The 15,668-nt window shown below is 45.9% G+C and overlaps 1 protein-coding gene across 1 annotated transcript; it reads right to left on the bottom strand.

The window, feature by feature from the left end:
- Positions 1-630: 630 nt before the first annotated feature.
- On the bottom strand, positions 631-14,148 carry DBI (diazepam binding inhibitor, acyl-CoA binding protein; the record flags this gene model as incomplete). The annotated part of the gene is made up of 5 exons (XM_084254399.1): positions 631-704; positions 2,092-2,154; positions 4,082-4,199; positions 4,566-4,584; positions 14,126-14,148. The coding sequence occupies 5 exons, from the start codon at positions 14,146-14,148 to the stop codon at positions 631-633; spliced, it is 297 nt and encodes a 98-aa protein (XP_084110525.1).
- Positions 14,149-15,668: the final 1,520 nt, after the last annotated feature.

The raw sequence follows: 15,668 nt of genomic DNA on the forward strand, positions 1-15,668 counted from the left end.
TTGCTCATCTGCTTTGTAGTCATGGACTGGGTAGATATCAGACAAACTTCAAACAGTTGCCATCCCCAACCAAGCCAGAGCAGGAGGCCAGCGCTGTCTGATAGTGGGGTGGAAGGAAGTACTTCAGACTGAGGTCTCAGTCAGTCCTCCTGACCAGTTTGGCTGGACCTGGGAGGAATGCGAAGCCACTTCTATTATCCTTTTCCTCTGCACAAAAGGTGAGCACACTCCAGGTCTGGCATGGGGGTGTGGAGGTGGAGGCAGGGGTGGGGTGGAGGACTGCACTGCCTGCTTCACACTAAGAGTAAAGAATGTCAGCTCAAACATTTCCAGATGAAATTGTTAGAAAAAGGAAGTGAGCAAGAGAGATTAGAACAGTAAATTCTTTCAGGAACCCAGACTGCCAAAGACTTAAAGTAACAAATGCACTTTTAATTGACTTACGGATAAAAACTACTTAAAAGTTAGTGACCACTTCAGTCCCTAATCTGCTAGAGCTGTATCCTGGCCAGTCTTGAGGAACTGTGTTAACAGGTTATTTTCATTATTTCACTTTATCCACAGTATTAGAAAAGCAAGGCATTATAAAAGTTTAGGTGAAATGTGTGGCTGGCAGCCCAATCAAGTCCCTTATATTCCATATTTTCCCTTCAGTTCTTCTACTTTGGCGATGTAAGCTTTCATGGCATTGTCCTTGGAAGTCCCTGGAAGCAACGACAGGTTATTGGTTAGAGGGGCAGCATGGTTGAAAAGCAGCAGACTTTAGAACCCAAGACATCCCAGGTTTAATGCTTTGAGGCTGAGTTTCTCACCTGTTAAGTGGGGTTCTACGACCTGCCACTCATAGGCCTGCCCAGTATTCAACTGTAGTTCTCAGGGAGCCTGGCCCACAGTGAAGGCTCCATAAGGCACTAAGCCCATCATGTGTGTGTTCTGGTCCCATGCCTGTTCCCAGCTTGCTGGCCAGGGGAGTGCCCCATTGCCTTGAGTCATCAGACCACTGAGCCTCAGGAGAGGCTGGGTGCTGCACGCAGGCAGTGACTTTACTGGTCCTGCTGACTCTCACGGATGGCTATGGCCTGTCACATATTTCTCTGAGGGCTCTTATCTATCTAAACTGTAAAACTGGAAGTGTAAAAGCAAAGCCCGGAGAGAAGCTGTGAGAAAAGTTTTGACAACTCTGCGTGAAAGCAGCTGATTCTTAGAAGAGAATGAGGCAAATGTTTGCCTTCATACCACAGTACCAAGGATTCTAACTATATGCCCCAGAGAGTAACATTCAGTTTCCTGGATTCCACAGTAAGGAGATCCACTGTGAGTAAGAGCATGTTCTGAAGCACTAGAGTACATGGGGCCTGAGAATGGCATGGGATTGCCCAAGAAAATCAACAGTCACACATTCCTATTGCAGTTCTTTGCAAATCCTAGGAGTGTATTTATTGTATTTTGGCCCTTTTTGAATTCAAGGGTTTTCTCATTTGCAGGAAAACAGAGGGCTTATTCAGAAACTAGCCTGCAAGAAAACAAAAGCTAGCAGGGACTTTAGTGCCAACTCTTGGGTCTTGCTGCTGCAGGTGGCACGTGATTAAGTCGGCGCTGGGATACTTCTTGGCTGTTGTTGCTTAGCATATAATTGTTCCATTCACCGAGTCTGCCATGTGCCAGCAGCTTGCCTTGCATTAGCTCATTCCTTTCTTTCATGTGGCTTCCTGGCTGGAAGGGATCTGCAGAGAGTTGCTTGGGCTAGGGGCTTATGGGGAAGAGGGAGTTGTGGGCAGGCAACCATCCTTTATTCTGAATACACAGAAAGCCAATGCCAATTATAATGCTCCCAAACTGTTTCAGCGGCCTGGTCTGAGCCCTTCCCCTCCAGATGATACCAAGGATCAGAGAGGGGCTTTCAGAACAGGCATAAACAGTGTTAGTAAAGAAAGAAGGTGTTCCAGTTTTTTTCCATTCCAACAAAGGTCAAACTGGTTTCTAGCACGTGGTTCATCTACTTTGTTTTCTCTGTTCATCCTTTACACTCCATGGGGTGGAATATTTCACTACTGGGCTTCACAAACTAGGGAAACTGATTACAACAATTACCTTTCAGTCCATTCCAGGCATCCCACTTGGCTTTGCCTTTGAAGTCCATCATTCCAGGCCGTTCTTAAACAAGGAGAGGAAAGACATTAGATTTGCTTTAAGTTCCAAGGAAAGACTATCAACTTTCTTTCCACGAAAGCCATCTTTTATTATATTTACTCCTTCTGGGCTCTGTCATGGAGTTAAGTGGGTCTGCATTCAGAAACTCTGATGTACAGCAATCCAAACTTAAAATCTAGTGAAAACTACTAGGTAGTCCTTGTTTTGTAAGTTACATAAACTCCCAAATTCTCCTTTTAAAAGTTGTCCTTTAATTTTTTTTTTAAACAAGTACTACATCCATTTTCTTGGCTCAAAATTCAAAACTATAAAGGGAAATGCTATATAATTTCCCCATTTCTCTCCCGCATGCATTATTATCAGTTTTCTGAGTGTCTTTCTGTTTCCAGAAATGTTATGCCATATTTTACTAAGTTGCAAGTCTATTTCTGGTTGATTTGTGGGAGTTTTGCCTGAGAGCAAAATCTTTTGAAGTGATACCATGGTTTTATACTCGATAATTGTACTCTGGAAACACATTCTGTACTTCCCTGTTGACCCATTTATCTCGGTGTTTGAGAACAGGCCCAGGGGAGCCACCACAGTGTCCACAGCCTGGATCAGTATGTCTGAGACATGTCAATGTCCCTGAGTGCTTTTAGGCAAGTATTCCCAGGGATACTGTGCCTGTTGACGCAGCATCAGAATTCTAGAGCAGCACACCTAACTGCCCTTTCTGGACAAAGGCAATGTTGTACATCTGCATTGTCCAGCTCAGGGGCCAATGAGTACAGAACTTCTGATTTTATTATATTTTAACCAGTTTCAATTTCAATTTAGATCGCCATATGCGGCTAGTTGCTAACTGTACTGGAGGATTAGCCTTAGAGTGAGCCAACACCTCTTTTTTCGGAAAGGAGAGATTCTCAAGCCAGTCCACCTATACTTAGGTGACAGCAGGACGGAGGTCAGTCTGTGAAAATACTATTTGACAGAAAAGTATCACGGTCCCTCTGGCCACCCGCACTTCACCTCACATTTGCCTCCCTGGGAAAATACAGTTTTTAAACCAAGCACAAAATTCATGTTCACCACATGGCCTTTTTCCTCTAAGCCCTTTCTCTGAACCCAAATTTGATTTGTCATTTCCCATGATTCTTAACTCTAGGTACCCTGTCCTCCCTCTAGCTGGCCAACAGCCAACCCAACTGTTCCACCCACCTCCTCAACTGCGGTGGAGTTGAGGGTCATGGTCAACCCCCTGACTAGGGGTTGAGAGGACCTCCTTTTATGCTACCATGACCACCAGCTCTAAGTCCATGCATGGACTGAATGGTGCCACTGCCTCAGCACACACCTGAGTTTCAAGGACTCAAGGACAGATGAAAAACTGCCCAGGGTAGTATTACAAAATATGGTAGTCCAAACCACAGCCCTAAAATCTGTACCAAGATTTTTCCACAGAGAACAAATGGTCATCATGAATTGCTGTCAGCAAAAAAAAAACGTTTGTGACTTGCCCTAGGAAGTCAGCTGCTTCTCTGCTCTGAAATCCGGGTCTGGCACTGCTGCCAAGCTATCCTGCCCATCTCAGGCACCAGCGGTGTGGTTCAGTAAAGCTACTACAAAGCTGAGAATCTGGGGCAAGTCTTTCTAAGCTGGGGCCTACTTCCTCCCAAGTAAATGGGAACTGCTGGTGATAACAGGAAAGTCTTCCCAAAACTAGGATTTGAATTTGAACCACCCACAAACAACACTCAGTGCAGTGTCTGTGAGCCCTATCAATAGGGCCTCCCCCAGATGAAATACCAGGAGCCCCATGAACATCACCACGGCCCCCCAGCACCTCTGGGGTTTCCACAAATTAGGATTTCAGAAATTAAACCACCAAGGCTACTGAACCAGCTTAGATGAGCAGGAATTTCCCCCTCCCCGCTTCATCTCAGCATACCTGTATTTACATCGCCCACAGTTGCTTGTTTGTAGTGGCTATAGATAAACAGCATCTCTTCATCTGTTGGCTTGGTCTTGAGGTTCTTAACTTCCTCAGCAGCTTTCTCAAACTCAGCCTGAATTAAAGGGAGAGGACAGCTCAGGAATGGGGATGGAAGGCTTAGCAAGGCAGCCCTCCTCCTGCAATGCAGGTGAGGAAAAGCAGTTCCCTCTCAAGTGTGTCTCCCTTCTTCTCCCCAACAGGGCAGCTGGAAAGCTCCAGCAGGATAAGGAGGGGAAGCACAGCAATTCACTAGCTGCATGGCCCTCCAGGTACAGGGCTCTCGCACACATCAGGTATCAGCTGCTTAAAACACCATGGTGAAGCCGCAGGCTAAGCCTGCCCACGTGGACTCCCTGCCAGTCAGCACCAGGCCAGACCCGGCCCCCAGCTGGGCCAGGACCAGCGAGGGGACCCCCCCTCCCCCCGCGTCCGCGCCTACCTCTGTCCCAGTGCCCGAGCTGGGGAGAGGAGCGGAGCCAGAGGTCGCCCCAGGCAGCTCGGTCCCGGGAGAGTTCAGGCGGAGGGAAAGGCCCTGGATCGCGTCTTCCTAAGTCCTCCCTTTCCGCCGCCGGACCCGGACCCCGAATTCCTGGTCTCCCCGCTCTCAGCACGGCTTCCCTGCTTCCCGCCGCCCGGCGCCCCAGCTCCTGCCCCGTCCTTCGGCCTCTTCAATCTCTGCAGCCCTCTACCTCCCCCGCCTGCCACCCCTCCGCGGCTCCGCGACGTGCAGCCCCGGGCCCGTGCGCGGCCGCCGGGGCGTTGGGAGCCCGAGACCGCGGTGCCCGCCCGGCTCTGCCGCAGGCCGCGCCGGGTCGGGGGCGCCGAGGGCCGGAGGGCGAGGGAGCCAGGCTCCGTGCTCCCGGACCGCCGGCCTCCCGCCTCGAGGCCCCGTCGCCGCCGTTGGGCACACGTTATACCTGAGACATGCCGGCTGGATTGCAAAAATTCCAGGAGACCTGCGCGGGGGGCGAGAGCACCAGCAGCAGCTGCCCACGGCGCCTGGCAGCGCCTTTATATATGCCGCGCCGCCGTGCCCACGGCGCGGTAGAGCGACAGCAGCCAATCAGCAGCCCGAGCTGCGCTGGAGGCGTGTCCTGGGGCGGGGCGCCGTCTCCGGAGCCCACGTGGGGCTGCTCGCGCACGCGCGGGGAGGAGCCGCGGGGGACGCCGGGAGCAGGTGGGGACCGCGGAAGTAGGGCGCGCTGGGTCGTGAGGGCCGCTTGGGCCGCGCGGGGCGCCGTGGTCGCCTGCGGGTGGCCTCGGGCCGGGGGAGGTGCGGAGGCTGAGGCCTGGAGCGTTTAACTTTAATTCTTTGATCTTGGTCCCGGCGTGAAGAGGCCGCGAGTCGCCTGTTGAGACTAGTAATCCCAGGACTAGGAAGGGCTGCAAGCGGGGCTCTCCCTCCCTGGTTTGGGGGCGCCTCTGCGGGGAAGGTCCCTGGGGAGCGGCTGAAAGGTGGGGAGCCGGGCTGGGCCCCTGGAGGGCGAGGCCCCCCTCTTCCCGGGAGCTTTGGCATCTCTGGCCCGCGGCAGCACAGCGTGCAGGTGGTGTGGTGGTGTGCAGGTGTGTGTGGTGCAGGTGTGTGGGGCGTTGAGGGCAGGGGGTTCTTGTCTTTATTTCAGTGTAGACCCTAACTGTGCAGGGGGGTCCCCAGGAAAGGGGGAGGTTCCAGGCTTCCTGCCCAGCCCGCCCCTCTCCCTGTCTGTAACATCATCAGGTGCCTGGCAGTAGCTGGTAAATGAGCGTCTCCTGGGTTCACAGATGATTGCTCAACTCTTGTCAGGTAACTCGCATTATTGCAGACTTGGAGCTACAGCAGTGAGGAGAAGAGAGAAATTCTTGCATTGCTGGTGTGGAACCAAGCATAAGTATTCTTAGCTATTGCTTTATCATTTTGTGTGTAACTGCCATTTTAGAATTTCAGGTCTTGCTGTCCTGGGAAAGACTGCATTCCAGAGTTCAACCCCCACCCCACTCTGGTCTTATCTCAGTCTGCTAGCCACAGCGGAGCCCAGCAATTCAGGCCACTAATGGGGTCAAACTAGCCATAAAAAAGAGCTGCATCTCGATGTGACCAATCAGCTCAAAAACTGAAACTGCACCCACCGTTGTTAGGAAATGCACCTGTGTAACCAATGAATGGTTGCCAACATGATTTAATTTTTAGAGATCTGCTTGTAACCCTATATAAGATCCCTGTTCCCTTTGTTCAGGGCTCTTGCTATCTGCCACTGCGTTGGTAGGTGCCGTGAGCCTGGACTCGAGTCTGTAATAAACCCCCTTTTGTATTTGCATCGGCTGTCTTTGGCGTCTTAGAGGCTATGCTTGCAAAGTCTGCTGATCTTGGGCACAACAGCTGGGGCTACTGCACCCCAGTAATTAATAAAGTTAAGTTAAATAGAAAGTTTGTCAGGGCGCTGGGGAGTTGGAAGTTACTGTTCTGTAAAGTGTGGGGGAAGGGCTAAGGGAAGGTAACATTTGAGAAAACCCCTTAAGGAGAGCAGGGACAAGTCCAGGCAGAAAGTTGCTGTAGGGGTGTGAGCAGGGAGAGAAGGAAATAGTAGGAAGAGATGAGGCTACGGCGTTCAAGAGATGGCAGGCTGGCAAATGACTTAGAGCTTGTTCGTTACAGGGATTTTGACTCGGTGTGAGATGGGAAGTCGTTAGGAGTTTTGAGCAGAGGATGGTATAACCGAGAGGAGCAGGTCTTTGGGAGGTTAACAGATGCTGATCTTCATAGGTACAAAAAAGAACTGCTCAGGTGGTGGAGCAGTTTGGGAATGATGCCTAAGAGACAAAAGAGAATTTTCTGACAGTAGTTACAAAGGAGCTGAATGAAGTGAGGGGTCATGAAAAAATTCTCAGGAAATCATTAAAAGAGGTCGTCAACCCTCTCCAGTTCCTGATTTGTGGCAGGAGGACTGGACTACAAATCTTCACCCTACATTGTCCCGCCGCACCCACATAACAGCTGTGGGGGTTTTGAAAGAAAGATGAGGTGGAAGCTTCCAGAGGTAACTTGACATAATGTAGGTCAAACATTAGAAAATATTTGGGAAGAAGTGGAGTTGCAGTAGCGGGGAACAAATCTAATCACTTTCCCGGGTTAAAGATACAGAGCTATCAAGCTATGGCCAGCCACTGCAGCAGGAGTTTAATCCCCGGCCAGGGAGCTCACCCACATGGCGCCGCATGTCTCTCTCCTGCCTCCCCTGCTGCCCCTCAGCCATGTATTTCAGTCGATCCACCTGTTCTGCTCGGGCTCTGTCTCTGGTGAATCCTCTCACTCCTCCCCCCCCCCCCACCTTTGGCCTACAGCCCAGTTCTTGTATGCATATGCATAAATAAATCTTTTTAAAAACAAAAAAAATGTAGCGTCTTTAGTCTGTGAACAATTTTGATTGACAAAGCAAAGCCAAACAAAGTTTTAGAGTTAAATTTGGGGAAATTACACTTGAAGTGTAGGAAATGGTGGTTATTTCCAAAATAACAATTCAGAGTTGTTTTTTCCCTTTCTGAGGCCCCAGTGAAGCCTGGATTTGTTTTTACTCTGTCACTTGGTACTTAAAGCTTCCTGATAGAAATTTCAGATAACTGCCTATGCGGGTCTTATTTGCAGTCAAGTGTATTCTCCAAGTCATAGGTTTTTAACATTAGATTATTGTGTTTGGCACATTTGAAAAAATGAGGTGACTTTTCTTTACATTCTCAAAGACTTGGTGTGAGTGAATTCTGACTAGAGTTAAGCATTTTAGGAAGTCAGGGTAGTGTTTGAAATTGACTTGATTGTCTGATTTAAGTGGAGTTGAAGTTGTTTCCGTGTTTAGAATCTCTTTCATTTTCCTAAAAAAAAAAAAAAAAATATATTTCCACATAGTGATTTTGTGCTAAGGTAAGCTGATAAAAGTTTAAAGCAACTGAAGTAACTGGTTGCTTGGAACAGCTACTGAGGACATTGTGCATGGAGCAGGGTGGTATAGGAAGAGTGTTTTTCTTGGTACAGGACTCAACCTAGGCCAGTTTTCAGAAGAGCTGTAGACATGCTCTTTGGCCTCCTTCCTTCAGTAACCCTTTCACGGGAGCACCCCCTGGGGAAATGTTGCTGTAAACCCACCCGCTTACTAATACTCCAGGGAGCGGGCATGGCCTTTGGCTCTGAATGTAAAGAGGTGATGACCAGCCAGCATTTGGGTTTTACTTTGGAAAAGTAAACTTTAGAATATGTTTGGGGTCAATAAATGATGTGAAATTTTTTAATCCAAGTGTATTTATTGGGATGACTTCCCATTCGCCTTGTTCAGGGTGGGTGTAGTGCTGCTGCTCTCTACAGGAATGTCCCCCTTAGCCTTGCTTCTCATCCTGCAGGCTGTCCGGGGACAGTGGAGCAGGCAACACACCAAACTACCGTTTGTGCCTGGCCGAAGATGCTGTGAAATAGGAACTGGGGCTCAGGACCAGGTGGTTCTTCTTCTGTTCCCTCTGCTCTTCTGGAGTGCGCTGAAGGAGATCCTTTCCAAGAGGATGTTCTCATGCGGAAGCCGTCGCCACCAAACATTTTTTATTCTGTATTTCAATAATACTGGCAAGGAAGTAACTCAGCTTTGTTTATGTCCTTGTTAGCAGTAATTATTTTATTTACAATTTATAATTTTTTAAAAAATTTATTCTTCTGCCATGAGAGTCCCCTCTCCTGCATAACCAGGGAAGGTAGGAGTCACTTTGTATTGGTCAGTACTTTACCTCCTAGTGTCTGGCACTTATTGGGCACTCACTGGGCACTCAACAAGTGGTGGGTGAATGAACAGAGTGTGTCTCTCTATGAAATGTTTTCCTTCCAGTTAGAACTTAGAAACCAACAATTTTTTTTTTTTAGATTTTTTATTTATGCATACAAGAGCTGGGGTACAGGCCAGAGGTGTGGGGGGTGGGTGAGAGACCTCACCAGAGCCAGAGTGGGGAGCAGAACAGGCAGACTGAATGAAATCCACTGCTGAGGGGAGCAGCGGGCGAGCCAGGAGAGGTCTGCCGCACCATGTGGGCAGCTCCCTGGCTGGCCTGCGTGGCTGTGGACAGCTTCGTAGGCTGTGTCTTAACCCCTTGCGCCACCAGGGAGGCCCAGAAACCAACAAATTTGATTAGAATTGAATGTGAAACTGTTGTCTTGAGAGCAGAAGTCTGGTATAAGGAACATGTAATCTCTTCAAACCACTCCAGCCATAGAAGCAGACCTCCTGAAACGTTCAGGGGTGACGGAGAGCCTGCTGAGCTTCCTAGTGGTCAGTTAGTAGAGAGTCTGTTCTCACAGTTGCACCTTGCCCTCATGTTCTTGGGATTCCAGTTTTGAGTGCTCACAAGACTTCACTTGCTGGGTCTCAGTGTAAAGCCATACACAAGGTCTATTAACAGGTGGAAGCAGTTCCTGCCCAGTGGGTGTGAGTTGGAGTTTAATATTAGGTTACTTGGTATAAACTAAACCCCTAATTTCTAAAAGTAAGCTAATCATTAAAAATGGACTACACTTACAGTAAAGCTTTACTCCAAGGCAAAGGTTAGATTATTCACAAGTGGTGAATTACATTGATTTGGTGCTTATTTTGTAGTTTCTTGGGATGTGACTCCTAAGGCACGTCTTTAGGCAAACTGGGAGCAGATGAGCATGTCAGCATGGGAAGGAGGCGTTAGGAAGTGATGCTGGGGTAGGAGTGGAGAGAGGCCCAGAGTTGGGGCTTTTTTTTTTTCTTTTGTGAAGCAGAGAAAGGTAAGAGCTGAGAGGAGTGGGATGAGAGTACAGCAGTTTTACTCTCCCTGTTTATTTTTGTTTTTATCCTCTTGACCCTTTCCCTCCCCTCCCCTCTTAACCTCAGAAACTTCATTGATTAATGCCTATTGATTTTTTTTTTTTTAGAGGCATGTTTTTATTTATTTATTTGTTTGTTTGTTTGTTTTGTTTATACATGCACTGGGTACAGTCAGAAGCGCGGGAGGGTGAGAGAATTCACCAGAGCCAGAGCGGGGAGCAGAGCAGGCAGAAGGACCGAAGTACACTGCTGAGGGGAGCAGCGGGCAGCAAGGAGAGGTCTGCGCGCCATGTGGGACCCTCCTCCGGTGGCCGGGGAGCAGCCGGGGATCGAACCGGCGCCGCAGAGGCTGTGGGCAGCTTCGCAACCCGGCACTCAACCGCTGCGCCACCGGGGAGGCCCAATGCCTATTGATTTTCACATGTATTTTACTTCTGGAATCATTTATATAAATATCCAATATTTGTCTTTGTCATTCTGACTTGCTTTGCTGTATTTAATTCCCTCAAACTCCTGTTTTGCTGTAAATGGCAACATTTCTTCTTTCCTCATGACTGAATAGTGCTTTATACTGTCAGTATTCCACATTTCTTGATCTTCTGTCAGTGGGCATTTGGGTTGCTACTATGTCCTTGGTAGTATAAATAGTGCTGTAACAAACATTGTAAAGTATATGGGTTTTTGAGTGTATGGGTTCATGTTTGGATAGATGCCCAAGAAAGGGATTGCTGGGTCATGTGGTATTGCCATTTTCAGTTTTTTAAGTACATTCAGATCCTTTTCCATAATGGCTGCACCAGTGTTTCCATTCCCACCTATTGTGTGATAGGGTTCCTCTTTCTGTGTATCTTCCAGGACTTGTTGGGGGGCTTTTTCATATGTGCCATTGTAATAGGCGTGAGATGATATTTCATTTTAACCCACATCTCTCATTGTGAGTGATGATGATTTTCCCGTGTAGCTGGAGACGTTCTGGATATCCTCTTTAGTGAATTTGTTTATTCAGATCTGCTGAACATTTATTGGGTAGTTTTCTATTGTTGAACTTATTAAGTTTTTTTTTTTTAAGATTTATTTATTCATGCATACAAGAACCGGGGTACAGGCTAGATGTGCAGGAGGGTGAGAGGACGCACCAGAGACAGAGCGGGGAACAGAACAGGCAGACTGACTGAAATACATTGCTGAGGGGAGCAGTGGGCGAGAGAGGAGAGGTCTGCTGCGCCATGTGGGTATTTCCACGGCCAGCCGGGACTGAACCCATGCTGCAGAGGCTGTAAACAGCCTCACAGCGCTGTGCTCAACCGTCTGCACCACTAGGGAGGCCCTAGTAAGTTTTTTATATTCTTGTGTATTAGCCCCTTTTGGTTATGTGATATGTAAATATTTTCTCCCAATCAGTAGCATGTCTGTTCAGTGTACTTATATTTCCTTTTGCTGTGTAAGAACTTTTAAATTTGTGGTAGCCCCAGTCCCAATTGTTTATTTCCCTTATCTTAGGGGTTGGGTCTCCAAAAATATCTTTATCATTGCTGTAATAGATCATATCATCAATATTTTCTCCTGTACATCTCATTATATAAGTCTTATATCTAAGACTTATTTTGTTGTAAGTCTCATATCTAAATCTTTAATCCAATAATTCAATAATCAAAATAAATTTGAAATTTATTTTTGTACGTAGAGGGTGATCCATCTTCATTCTTTTATATATTGCTCTCCAGTTTTCCCAGCACCATTTCTTTTTTTCTAGTGTTTTTGTTTTTATTGGGAGGCAAGGGGAGGAGATCCAGGGTAGAAAGGGCTAGAGATGAGGTGACCCTTTCATCTTTCTCACACAGGAAGTGCTGTCCCTCTGATGGCAGCTTCCCCTGAAAGGCACATCTTGAGTTTATGACAGCATCTGGGACTATTCTGTTGAATTTCAAAATGAGAAAACCTTTTTTCCTGGGGTTGGATGTGAGCAAGTCTGACTGTGTTTCTAAGGGTACAGGCAGCAGTAGAGGCAGGGTCTGCAGGAGACAGGGAGCTTAGAACTTCAGCTGCTGCTGCCCCTCTAACCAGATCTCCTCGGAACCCCCAGAAGTACAGGCAGCACTCTTCTAGGTAGATGTCTGGTTGCTCACTGTAAAGAGTACCAGGAAAACCTGCCACTTCCCCTGCCTCCTGGAAATGACCAACCTCGGATGATTTCCTTCTATTTAAAAAAACAAGCCGACAGCCAGTATGAAGTGGCTCACAAAAGCACTTTGCTAGGCCCTCCTCATCCCCCCTCACTACTTGTCTGAAAAGACAAGACAGAAACTATCTGCCCAATTCAACAACCAATAATCTGAGTCTAGCTCCTCGGAGTGAAGAAAAGGAGAAAAGGGAAGCTCTCCCAGTGCCATCCAGATCATATGCTTTTGCTGCAGACCTGACCAAATCACTGTCTTCTACTCCTGTCTCCACACAGAAGAACCTCAGCAGCACCATTTATTAAAGAGATAATCTTTTCCCCATTGTGTAGTTGTGACTGCTTCATCATAAATTAAGTCTTGATATGTACTTGGGTTTTTCTCTGGGCTTTTGATTCTGTTCCGCTATTCCAAGTATCTATTTTTTTTGCCAGTACCATACTGTTTTTAGTACCATGGTTTCATGGTATAGTTTTTCCCCCAAAGAATTACTTTTATTTATACAAGAACTGGGGTACAGGCCAGAGGCATGGGAGGGTGAGAGAATTCACCAGAGACAGAGAGGGAAACAGAACAGGCAGACTACTGAAAACATTGCTGAGGGGAGCAGCAGGCAAGACAGGAGAGGTCTGCTGTGCCATGTGGATATCTCCCTGGCCGGCTGGGGATTGAACCCACGCTGTAGAGGCTGCAGTTAGCTTCACAGTGCTGCGCTCGACCTGCTGCGCCACCAGGGAGGCTCCATGGTATAGTTTAAAGTCTATTGATGTGATGTTTCTTTTTTTCTCTCAGAATTGCTTTTGTTATTTGAAGCTTTTTATGGTTTCAATATTTTTCTCTTTCAATTTTTTTTCTCTTCATTTGTCTCTTTCCTTCTCTGATGGCATAGCAAGTGAGAGGAAGCCTGACAACTAGAGGTCTTAACCGGATCCTCCACTTTGCCATTCTCTCCCTTTGGGTGTTCAGAGGCATTTCAGCAAGTAGGATGGGAGAGAAGAGTGTGTATCCACATGTGTTTATTATTCTCCTCTTTCCCTGTCATTCAATTTCTGCCCAGCCAACATGGTCGTGTGTTTGGACTGAGGTGAGATACAAAGACAAGGGCTTGGTAGTAGAAAATAAGTGTCCTACACTGGCTGGAAATAAGGAAGGACTTAGACTTAATCTTAAATTCAGACCAGTGCATAAGTTGGTCATGGACTGGGTAGGTATTGCCTGTATTCTGTGGAGAAGTAAGATTATGGGCAGGAATAATGAAGCACCTTAGGAAACTATCTTGAGTTCAGTGCTTGAGTTTAACTTCATCAGAAGTATAATCACTCTTCTAAAACTTATCATCGACTTCTTTGTCTCCCTAACTCTTGGTTGCTTATGGCAAGCAGTTGTAAATGTGTCGGAACTATGTTGTAAGTGATGAACTGTCACAGGTGCTCTTCTGTTGCCTGCCAACAAGAAAATTAGAAATACTGAACTGGGATGACAGATGCTTTGGCTGATAATTCCTTTGAAAACACTGTAAAAAAAAAAAAAAACAAAACAACAACAAACCTTTATTTTGAGATATTTGTAGTTTTGGGTGCAGTTGTTAAGAACTCATAGAGAGGCCTCTTGTACCCTTTGTTGGTTTCTCCCGATGGTAATGTTTTGCAAAATTATAATACATGATGCAGTCAGTACATTGGTATCCATATATTTAAGATACAGAACACTTCCATCATCCAGAAGCCCTTATATAATTTTATCATTTCAAGGATGCAATGTAAGTGAAATTATGCCGTTTGTAACTTTTTGGGCTTGACTTTTTCACTCAGCATAATTCCCTGCTGGTTTGTCCAGAGCATTGTATTTGCAAAGAGTTTGTTTCTTTTTATTGCTGATTGGTGTCCTATCATACATTCAAGGAGTTTGTTTAACCTTCACCTGTGAAAGGCCCCTGTGTTGTTTCTGCTTTTTGGCTATTACCAATCAAGCTGCCACTAATCACTCATGTGTAGATTTTTAAAATTAATATTTGAATGAAGTACCGTTGGTTTACATCCTTGTTCATGTTTTGATAGTATAGGACTCCTCCCCTCAGGGTAGTCACTGTAGCTCTCCCACCACCCAGCACCCCTAGTCTTCCACCATAGTCCATTGTGCTCTCCTTGCCTCCTCCCCCATGTGTAGATTTTTTTGTGTGAACGTAAGTTTTCATTTTTTTCTGGGGAAAATGCCCAAGAGTGCATTTCTTGGCAATATGGTGGTTCCATGTTTGGTTTGTAAGAAACCATTGTAACTGCCATTTTACATTCCTACTGTTAGTGGGTGAGATCCAGTTTCTTCTTGCCAGCAGTTGGTGTTACAGCTCTTCTAGGTATTCTGGTAGATGTAGAGTGATATTTCTTTGCAGTTTTAATTTGCATTCCCTAGTGACTAGTGATGTTGAACATCTTTTTTTTTTTTTTTTTGTAATTTACTGTCTGTGTGTCTTTTGTGAAATGTCTTTTGCCCATGTTTTAACTGGATTTTTTTTAAATGTTTTTTTGAGAGTTGATTATATATTCTAGATGCTAGCTCTTTGTTGGATATGTGTTTTAAAATGTTATTTTTTTCCCGAGTAGATACCTAGTTTTTTCATCCTCTTAACAGAGCACACATTAAAAATTTTGATGAAATTCAATTTTTTCTTTTATGTTGTGCTTTTGCTGTTAAGTGTAAGAGCTCTTTGCCTAGTTATAGACCTGAAGATTTTTTTTCTCTTATTATGTTTTTGGGAAATTTTTATAGTTTTGCATTTTACAATCAGTGTAATCCATTTTTAGTTCATTTTTGTATACTATGTAAGATTTAGGTTGAGGTGGTTGACTTGTTACTCTAACAGCACCATTGTTGAAAAGATATCTTTCTTCTATTGAGCTGCTTTTGTACCTTTGTCAGTATCTCATGAGCCCATTTTTGTGGTCTTATTCTGGGTTCTATATTCTGTTCCATTGACCTGTGCAACTTTTCCTCCACTACTACCCCATAGTCCTGATTGCTTTAGTTATGTATTGTTTTAGCCATTCCTTTACCTTTACATATATGTTTTATTTTATTTTATTTTTTAAAAAGATTTATTTATGAATACAAGAATTGGGGTATAGCCCAAAGGTGTGGGCAGTGATAGGATTTGCCAGAAACAGAGTGGGGAGCAGAACTGGTGGATCTACTGAAATACACTGCTGTGGGGGGGCAGTAGGCAAGACAGGAGAGGTCTGCTGCACCATGTGGGTTAGCTTCCTGGCTGGGGATTGAACTCATTTTGCAGTGGCTAGTAATAGCTTGATAGTACTGTGTCTTTAACCATTGTGCCACCAGGGGGGCCCTCCATATAAATTTTAGAATAATCTTTCCTATATCTACAAAAAAATCTTGCTGTGATTTTGATAGGAATTGTGTCAAGTTTGTATATCAATTTGGGGAGTTGACATTTTTACTATGTTGGGTGTTCTACTCTGTGAGACACAGTATGTGTCTCTTTTAATTTCATTCATTGATAATTTCTTTATCGGTGTTTTGCAGTTATCAGCATGTAAGTCCTACATGTGT

The sequence above is a fragment of the Talpa europaea genome (assembly GCF_964194135.1).
Source record: "Talpa europaea genome assembly, chromosome: 1".
Classification (NCBI taxonomy): domain Eukaryota; kingdom Metazoa; phylum Chordata; class Mammalia; order Eulipotyphla; family Talpidae; genus Talpa; species Talpa europaea.